Source organism: Syzygium oleosum, unplaced genomic scaffold, assembly GCF_021117445.2.
Source record: "Syzygium oleosum isolate NSW1041296 unplaced genomic scaffold, Sole_v2.1 Sole_v2.01, whole genome shotgun sequence".
Taxonomy (NCBI): Eukaryota; Viridiplantae; Streptophyta; class Magnoliopsida; order Myrtales; family Myrtaceae; genus Syzygium; species Syzygium oleosum.
Window position 1 is genome coordinate 11,505,340 of NW_026607485.1, and position 9,049 is coordinate 11,514,388.

At 46.0% G+C, this 9,049-nt stretch overlaps 1 protein-coding gene across 1 annotated transcript; it reads left to right on the forward strand.

Annotated features, from left to right (window-relative positions):
* Window positions 1-468: 468 nt before the first annotated feature.
* LOC115688963 (probable inorganic phosphate transporter 1-3) lies at window positions 469-3,425 on the forward strand. The gene is made up of 2 exons (XM_056313081.1): window positions 469-2,824; window positions 3,236-3,425. The coding sequence occupies exon 1, from the start codon at window positions 1,195-1,197 to the stop codon at window positions 2,812-2,814; it is 1,620 nt and encodes a 539-aa protein (XP_056169056.1). The 5' UTR covers window positions 469-1,194; the 3' UTR covers window positions 2,815-2,824; window positions 3,236-3,425.
* Window positions 3,426-9,049: the final 5,624 nt, after the last annotated feature.

Consider the following 9,049-nt stretch of genomic DNA (forward strand, 5'->3'; position numbering starts at 1 on the left):
TGGTCATCGATGAGCACTATGGTCATCGATGTATCGTTTTACGCGGAGAGCACAAAGAATATCTTTAATAAATATTTCTCTCTTTTTGTTTTGTTTCTCTCTTTTTGTTCTTTTCCTTATGGCGTATCGTAAGGGAAAGGACACAGACATCTGCTGCGAAATCACCGACTGTGAATACGGAGGAAATATACCGGTGGATGCCAGTGTGGATTCTATATTCTGCAGGCCAAAGAAGCATTTAAATACCCTACCATCTCTGCTCCCACTTCACTCTCTCCATATCCAACCCAGCAGCACCACCATTCATTCACAGAGCTGAACTGGTCAGTCTCTCTCTCTCTCTCTCTCTCTCTCTCTCTCTCTCTCTCTCTCTCTCTCTCTCTCTCTCCATGAGTGGAGACTCCACTACAAGGTTCAGAGATTTCTGCCGAGTAACACTCTGCTACTCTTTTTGCATGCACAATGATTTCTTTCCCCTTTTTGTTCAATGATTGAACTTGAAAATCATAAAAGACAAAGATGGCTTTTTTTTAGCAACCGTCATTGCCCTTCTTGGCTCCCTGCGTGTTATCACTTTCTCGTACTTCTGAACTCAACTGGAGCATTTTGCACTGCAAGAACCTATGATGGTTCTCAAGCTCATTCCTTTTTCTGAGATTAGAGATAGATATGGAGCTGTTCATTATGCTGAGCTTCTTCCTCCTAACTTTGTCTTCTTCTAAGAATCCAAGAAAAAACAAAAAGAGAGTTTTCTCTTCACCAAAATTAAATGGAAATTATCTTCTCTTTCTCAAATAAGTGTGCGTTATGGATGTTTTTTTTTTCCTCTCCACTCCTTTTAGTGCCTTTTGATGCTTGTTCTTGGCAAATCCTTTTGTAGCAGACTTTCCTTTTAACTAAGCTTGATTATTTTAGAATAGGTTCTAAACAGTTTGAGACAAATGGTCCAAGCTTTGAAGGAAGTGTTAAAAGTTTCAATCCTCTTCAATTTGGTTGAATTGGCTACTGAGAGGCAGAGGACACAGCATAGATAATTTGGACCGTTGAAACTGATAGTTCATAATTGGCCTCTTGACTAGACACGCGTTCAATTTCTTGTAAATCTGCTACTGAAGGTAGAGTACGAGTATAATGTACTCATTGAGACTACTTAAATGATCTTTCATTCGACAGAGGTGGGATTGATTGCCAGTCATGGCTCGAAACCAACTGGGGGTGCTTGACGCGCTCGATGTGGCCAAGACGCAATGGTATCATTTCACCGCGATCGTGATCGCAGGGATGGGATTCTTCACCGACGCGTACGATCTCTTCAGTATATCTCTCGTCACCAAGTTACTCGGCCGGATATACTACTTTAACCCCGACTCTGACAAGCCTGGCACCTTACCTCCCAAAGTCGCCGCTGCTGTTAACGGTGTTGCACTGTGTGGCACTTTGGCCGGGCAGCTCTTCTTTGGGTGGCTTGGTGACAAGTTGGGACGGAAACGAGTCTATGGTATAACCCTGGTCCTCATGGTCGTTTGCTCTCTCGCCTCCGGGCTCTCGCTTGGCCACCAGCCCAAGGGCGTCATAGGCACCCTCTGTTTCTTCCGGTTCTGGCTTGGTTTTGGCATCGGGGGTGACTACCCGTTGTCTGCGACCATCATGTCTGAATATGCCAACAAGAAGACCCGTGGTGCGTTTATTGCCGCGGTCTTCGCCATGCAAGGATTTGGGATATTGGCTGGAGGGATCGTGGCCCTCATCGTCTCGAGCGCATTCGATCATGCGTTCAATGCTCCTCCGTACTCAGAAGCTAGGGAAGGCTCCACTGTTCCGGAAGCTGATTACATATGGAGGATCATTCTGATGTTTGGCGCAATCCCGGCCGCTATGACCTACTACTGGCGAATGAAGATGCCTGAGACCGCTCGTTACACCGCCCTAGTGGCCAAGAATGCAAAGCAGGCAGCTACCGACATGTCGAAGGTGTTGAATGTCGACCTTGAGGCCGAGGAAGAGAAGGTGGAAAAGATTACGCAAGAGAGATCCCACAACTTCGGCTTGTTCAGCAGAGAATTTGCTCGCCGCCACGGAATTCACCTCATCGGGACCACCACCACTTGGTTCTTGTTGGACATTGCCTATTATAGCTCCAACCTCTTCCAGAAGGACATCTTCAGCAAGGTGGGTTGGCTTCCCAAGGCAGCGACTATGAACGCGATTCATGAAGTCTTCCGCATATCCAAAGCACAGACCTTGATTGCACTCTGCGGCACAGTTCCCGGATACTGGTTCACGGTCGCTTTCATCGATCACATTGGAAGGTTTGCTATCCAATTGATGGGTTTCTTCTTCATGACCGTGTTCATGTTCGCTCTAGCGATCCCTTACCATCACTGGACCCTGAAGCCAAACCACATCGGCTTCGTGATCATGTACTCGTTGACCTTCTTCTTTGCCAACTTTGGGCCCAATGCCACAACGTTCGTAGTGCCGGCAGAGATTTTCCCGGCGAGGCTCCGGTCAACTTGCCACGGCATATCAGCAGCGTGTGGAAAGGCAGGGGCGATTGTCGGGGCCTTCGGGTTTCTGTACGCTGCGCAGGGGAAAGCGTTAGCAGATAGAGACGCCGGTTACCCGGCAGGGATTGGTATGAAGAACTCATTGATCATGCTTGGCGTCATCAACTTCTTTGGGATGTTGTTCACTCTATTAGTCCCTGAATCGAAAGGAAAGTCACTCGAGGAGCTCACAGGCGAAAATGAGGATGAACCCGGTCAGACAGAGCAGCCTCAGGAGGTTTCCGCTGCTAGAACAGTGCCAGAATGATTTCAAACTCCTAAGTGACTTTGTGTTGAAGAATGTAGAAGTAGAAATCAAGTGCTGAAGAAACTTCCCGTGTTGCTGAATTTTATGGAATCGTTGTGCATGATGAATAAGTTTGTTAGAGAAACTCCATTTTGCATTAAAGAAACAGTAGAACATGTAAATATAAATTTCATATAAGATATATGAATGTTTGGTTTTCATGTTTTCAATCTTGAGAGATTTAAATTTACCGTCTGATGCAAATTCCTATAACCTTTGACGTTTCTATGACATTCTGCCTCTATTAGTACATCGGAATAGGTAACCCGAATTGAAACAGCATCAGGATTTAGTTCTATGGCATCGAGGCATGTCGGTTTCAATAATGAGACCTTAAATGTTTGGCGAAATTTGAGCTTGCTTATCATTGTCATATTTGCAGATGATTCCTAAAACTCCAACTCAGAACAGACTGAGATAGCTCAGCCAGCACACCATACAGGTAAATGTTTATCATGTCTATGGGAAACTAAAGTTCGAGCCAAAATTAATCTGATTTCATTCGTGTTGTTTCTAATTTGGACATGGACTGTAATCAAGTATGAAATCTGCCAAGGTTCTAAATTTTCCAATTAGGTGTAGTATTGTCGACGATGTGGAGTTCCAAGGCTGTGGGGATCATTTGCTTTCCTCATTCCAGTTCTCATATACTTCTTGCGACTCCGGAGTCAATGTCGATTTCGACGACTTATTCCTTAGATTCGATAAAGGTGACAAGGGTGCTTTGAATTTTGGACAAGAATCGATGCTACCTGGTCCTCGCGATGTGAAACTGCACCCTTTGCACTTGTGGCTCCGAAACAAACTCGCAAAAAATAAGGAAGTAGACAATCATTGACTTGACTGAGATGATGTGCTTGGACAAAACAAGCCTACGCAGGGATGCTTGCGCCCACGGCAAGTTCTTGCTTCTCACCCTTTCTTTCTTTCTTTCGATCTTTCCGATTCCTCGTGACCCACAAGAAGATACACTGCGTACAGAACAAATTGATCAGCGTGAGCGATGTGACATCCCCACCAAAGAGAAGAAAAGGAATCTCCATTAGGTCCAAAACCTGTTAAAATTTCACATGCTACTTTCATTATATCCAATTACGAAAGTCTCCCCATGATTAGACCCCTTCATTTACGTTCACATTAGGTGAAAGAAACAACTTTTAACACAAACTGCACACAAGACGAAAGTGACAACATCACTCAGCATTTCTCAACTCCCTAATCAAGATTGCAAGAAACACTTGCATCCCTGAAACAAAATGCAAAATGTCTCTCTCACCCTGTGGACGGACTCCCACAAGGTGAACAGTTCTGCATTTGTTTCACGGGCCCCAGCGAGGACGACATATTTCCAAGAGTCCCATCCGTTTGCTATTAAACGATCTTGTCTTTCATTCCATTCGCTGTTATCGATTGCTCTACGCGCTTTTAGGGCGGAAGACGACAGCGGGCCATACGGCGTTTACTTGAATGCGCGATCAGCTCATTGGTTTGTCGCTTTGTAACCGGTTCGGCAGATTTTTCGCAGTGCTCTCGGACTAGAGAGTGACGCTGCCACCTTCTTGTCGTCGTTAATGGTTGCTCTTCACATCAAGTTGCTGGCAAGGTGTCTGAGAAGATGACAACGACGAGAATGTTTTGTTCTGGCGCACTATTCGCGGACGACGGCAAAGTGTGCTTGTGGGGCTTGTCCGCTTTTTTGACATTTCTTCCATGCCGGCTTCGTAATTGGATTATCGTCATTCAAAGCTGTCTCCTCATATAATTGTGTTTTGCTTTCTTGGATGGTTCTTCTGGAAGATGTCTCTCTCGCAATTTCTTTTTTGAAATAATTACACAAATATTCCATAAACTTTATTTTAATATGTAATATCGTCTCTGAATTTTTAATTTATTCAATTTTATCCCTGAATTTTTGGTAAATATTCAATATAGTTCCTAAACTATATGCAAATATCTAATGTTTAACATTTAACAAAAGTTCGGGACCACATTAAACAGATTTAAAGTTCGAGATCGACATTATACATTGAGCTAAAATTATGGGACCACATTAAACAAATTAAAGGTCTATGGACGGAATTGCAAATTGAGATAAAGTTCATGAGCCATTTGTGTTATATTCTCTTTTTTTATATGAAAAATGCAAAAATTTAGGAGGAGAGAAGGCTACCACATGCCAAGGTCGGGGCATACCACAATCCCTCTTATTTTTCCTTTTCCCTCTCAAATTTTTTTTTTTATTTTACTCCCTGCCATCTCACTTTCCTATAAGGAAGAGATCTTTGTGATGTTTTGTTCTCTGGAGCTAATAATTCATATGAACAAGGGTGCTTGCATAATTTATCAAGAAATACGTCAACATAGATATTTGTCAAGACATCGCTAGATTCAATAGCAGGATAGAGGATTTTCGTCCCAAACATTACCGATCCATGCCCGTTTGGCGTAACTTTGGAGTTTGCCGTTTGAAGGCAATGGAGTATCACTTTATTAATGTCTTACTTTTCCATCTCTTTTTGTCAAGTGAAAATTCATTTTAAATCGATAGATTTTGAGCCAATAAAATACCATCACTACAAAAAAATATGTAATTTGCGACGGAAATTTTTCGTCGCAAATTTTGCGACGGATTATATTTTCCATCGCAAATTTGCGACGGAAATAAACCGTCGCTAATTTGCAACGAAATTTGCGACGGATGAAAAATCCGTCGGAAATTTGCGACGGAATTTTTATACGTCGCAAATTTGTGACGGAAATAAAAAACCGTCGCTAATTCCGTCGCAAATTTGCGACGGAAAAAAGTTCGTCGCAAATTTGCGACGGAAATAAGTTCGTCGCAAATTTGCAACGGAAAATAAATCCGTCGCAAATTTTCGACGGAAAAAAAAACCGTCGCCAAATCCGTCGCAAATTTGCGACGAAAACGCACGTCCGTCGCAAATTTGTAGTTTATTAGCCCGTGATATTCCAACCCTATCTCTCTCTCTCTCGCTCTCTCTCGCTCTCTCTCGCTTTTCTCTCTCTTTCATATGTCTGAAATCAGCAAAATTTGTGTGACATCCCGAATTTCGGCTCATTTTTGGGACTTATAAAACGCGTAATTTGTCAGTGTGCTTATAATAAAATCTCGCCCGGGAACTGATCACTCCCGGTTATCATTTTAAAATAGAGATTTCGCTAGAATCGCACTCGATCGAATTTGGCCGTTATTTAGATCCTGAACTTGGCAGTCGATTTTCGGAAGTTTCGGGACGAAATAAATTGGACGGTGTCGATATGGTCGGGGCCAACGTTGAGATTGTCAGGAATAATGGAAAAAGGGGAGTTTTTAACCAGGTGCAAATTTGGACTAGTAGACCTCCCTCGCTATAGTTTGATTTAATTAATTTGGCCTTTGTCCCTTTTTATATTCGAGGCTTATTTTAGACCGGCAGATCGTTTTCGATTTTGAATTTGGGTCATCGGATCGCATTTATTATTTGAATGAAATTTATTTTTTTGTTCTTCTCTCTCCCCCTCTCTCTCTCTTTCTCTCTCTCTCTCCCTTCCTTCTGTCGCGCCGAAAACCCCCCTGCCCGCACGTTTGTCCTTTTCTCTCCCTCTTTCCTTCTCCCTCTGCTTTCCCGAGCCGTGCACGTCTTCTCCCCCGGTCACGTCCCGTCTGCATGTCAGCCATGCACCCACTCCGTTCTCTCTCTCATTCTTTTCTTTTTTTCATTCTTTCTTCTTCTCTCTCTCCTCTCTTCTCTTTCTTCTTCCTCCCTCAGCCCGACTGGTTCTGCTTCGTTCCTGCTCTGCTCGCCGGCTGCTGCTCGACCGCCCATCCAGCTTCGCCCGACGCCGCCTGGGCAAATGCGCCGACGCCGCTGTCCTCCTCGCACCGTCGTCGCGCGCCGCCGCAGGCAGCAGCTCTCCGCCCGACGCCGCTTCCTCCCTCCCGAGCGCACGAGCTCGGCTCGTCGCCGCTCCACTGGGCCACCACCGCCCAAGAAGCTCGGCCGTGCCGCGCCCCTCCGCGCCCGCCGCCCGACCGTCGTCTTCTCCTCCCTTGCGCGCAGCTAGCCGAGCTCGCTGATGCCGCTCTTCGCGCCCGGGCTGGCTGTTCGCCGGCTCGCCGCCGCCGCCACATCACCGCCGCGAGGTCGCGCAGTGTGCCGTCGCCGTGGGCCACCGTCCCTCTCACCTCAGTCGGCAGCCCTTCCACCCACAGCCATCACTCCTCCCTCTCTTCCTCTTTGTTTTGGCCGTGGAAGGCCCTTCGCCGGAGGAGCTTCGCCGCCGCCGCCGGGGACTGTTCCGCCGCCACCACCGTCTCACCCAGCCTCGTCCAGCCGTCCCACTCTCTCTGGCCGTGTCCCTTTCCCCCTCTCTAAGCCGTGGAATCGTCTAGTCCGTCGCCGCCGTTCGCGCCGTTTGCCGGAGTCGCCGCTCGCCGCCACTGTTCCGGCGAGGGACTGCCGCTGCCCAGCCCCTTTTCGTCGCGTGTTCGGCCCGTTTCAAGCTTAGGACATCCGGTGAGTTTGACCCTAAACCCTAATTAGGATAATTTGCATTTCTAGATGGGTTTTAGGGATTAATTAGGGTTTTTAAGGGGTTAAATGGTGGATGGTGATATGGGCTGAATTTGTGGTGTTTTTGGTGATCAAGGATGATTATTTAGTCGAGGTTTAGCGGCCCGTATAGTGCTGTGATGTGGCGAAGCATGGGTGCCGAGATTTAGACAAAATGGCGAACTTAGTGGATGAAATTGATAGACCGGGTCGTGGCTGTTGTGGTGGTTATTTTGGTGGCTGTTCTACGGGATTAGTGTGATGAATTAATGGAGGTTTAGTGGCCCGAGAGGCGCTGAGTATTGACTGGACAGATTTGGATCGGAATAGCCCAAGTTCGGGAGAGTTCGGGCTTGAATTGCGGATTTTAGTGCGTGTTTTATTTAGCTTTGTGGTGGCTGATTTGAGTGGCGTTCTGGAGAGCTGATGGAATATTTCGAGGATAATTAATGGCCTAGAATTAGTGGACTAGTGGCTGTCCATGGCCGGGTCGTATTGGTGCGAGGCGCGGTTGATTTGAGGTTTAATAGTGTAATTGGCGGAATTATCGGACAGACCGAGTTAGTGATTAAATTATCCTCGATTAGGAGCGATTCGGCAATGTCGTGACATGTTTAATGTGGCTAAGAGTGGAGTAGCTTGGCGAGCCTCAATTGCACGGATTTATGTTGAGCTAATCGCGTGACTTATATGTGTGAATTTCGTGCCGTGCCAGAGTACTTGATTTGTCTTCATGGTTGTGTAGTATGTTGGTTGGGCATATTGAAATGTGGAATGAGCATATTGCGTGATTTTCGGGTGCCGATGATGTACCATGGCTGATTTGAATTAATTGATTGATTGGGCTTGTGATTCATTGAATTGAGCATATTGTGTTGTGAATTGAACAAGTGGCGTTGTGCAATTGAATGCTCATTGTGAAATTCGTGAGTGCCCAAGTGTGAACTTCATGGCCATGGGTGTGCATCTCGAGCATTGGCATAGCATGTGCATATATGAGTGTGCACAAATGACATGAGTGTGTGATCACCTAAAATGCCCTGATACGTTTTACGCGGGGTTCAGATGAAAATGGGTGCTTGTGAATGTGTGATCACAATAAACCCTGATGCGTTTTACGCGGGGTAGTGAACCCGTCCTGAGGCGTGTTACACGGGACGATGCCCGGACTACAGGAAGATGGCCAAACCTGATGCGTTTTACGCGGGTGTTGTGCCATAAGCCTGATGCGTTTTACGCGGGCTAGAGATCGATCTCGAAGTGATGGACTTGATGCGTTTTACGCGGGTCGGACCTGATGCGTTTAACGCGGGTCGGAGGAGAAATTGATAAATGGCAAGCGTGCTGAGTGCAAGCGTGCGAAAATGCATTGATGAGGCGTGAGCACGCGTATGAGCACGAGCATAAGCATGATATGCGTTGTGACCAAATGATGTGTACGTGTGCTGCGATTGGGTCCTATGTTTTATGCTTGAATTGTAAGTGCCTAACCTGCAGGACAATGTGAGTGTTGGATTTGGGCCCGAGGGCCTAAGTCAATTATGATTTGCTTGGTGTATTGATTTAGTACTCATCAGGAGGTGCACTTTAGCCTAATTTAGGTTTAGGGAATTACTCGCTGAGATTTATTCTCACTGTTGTTG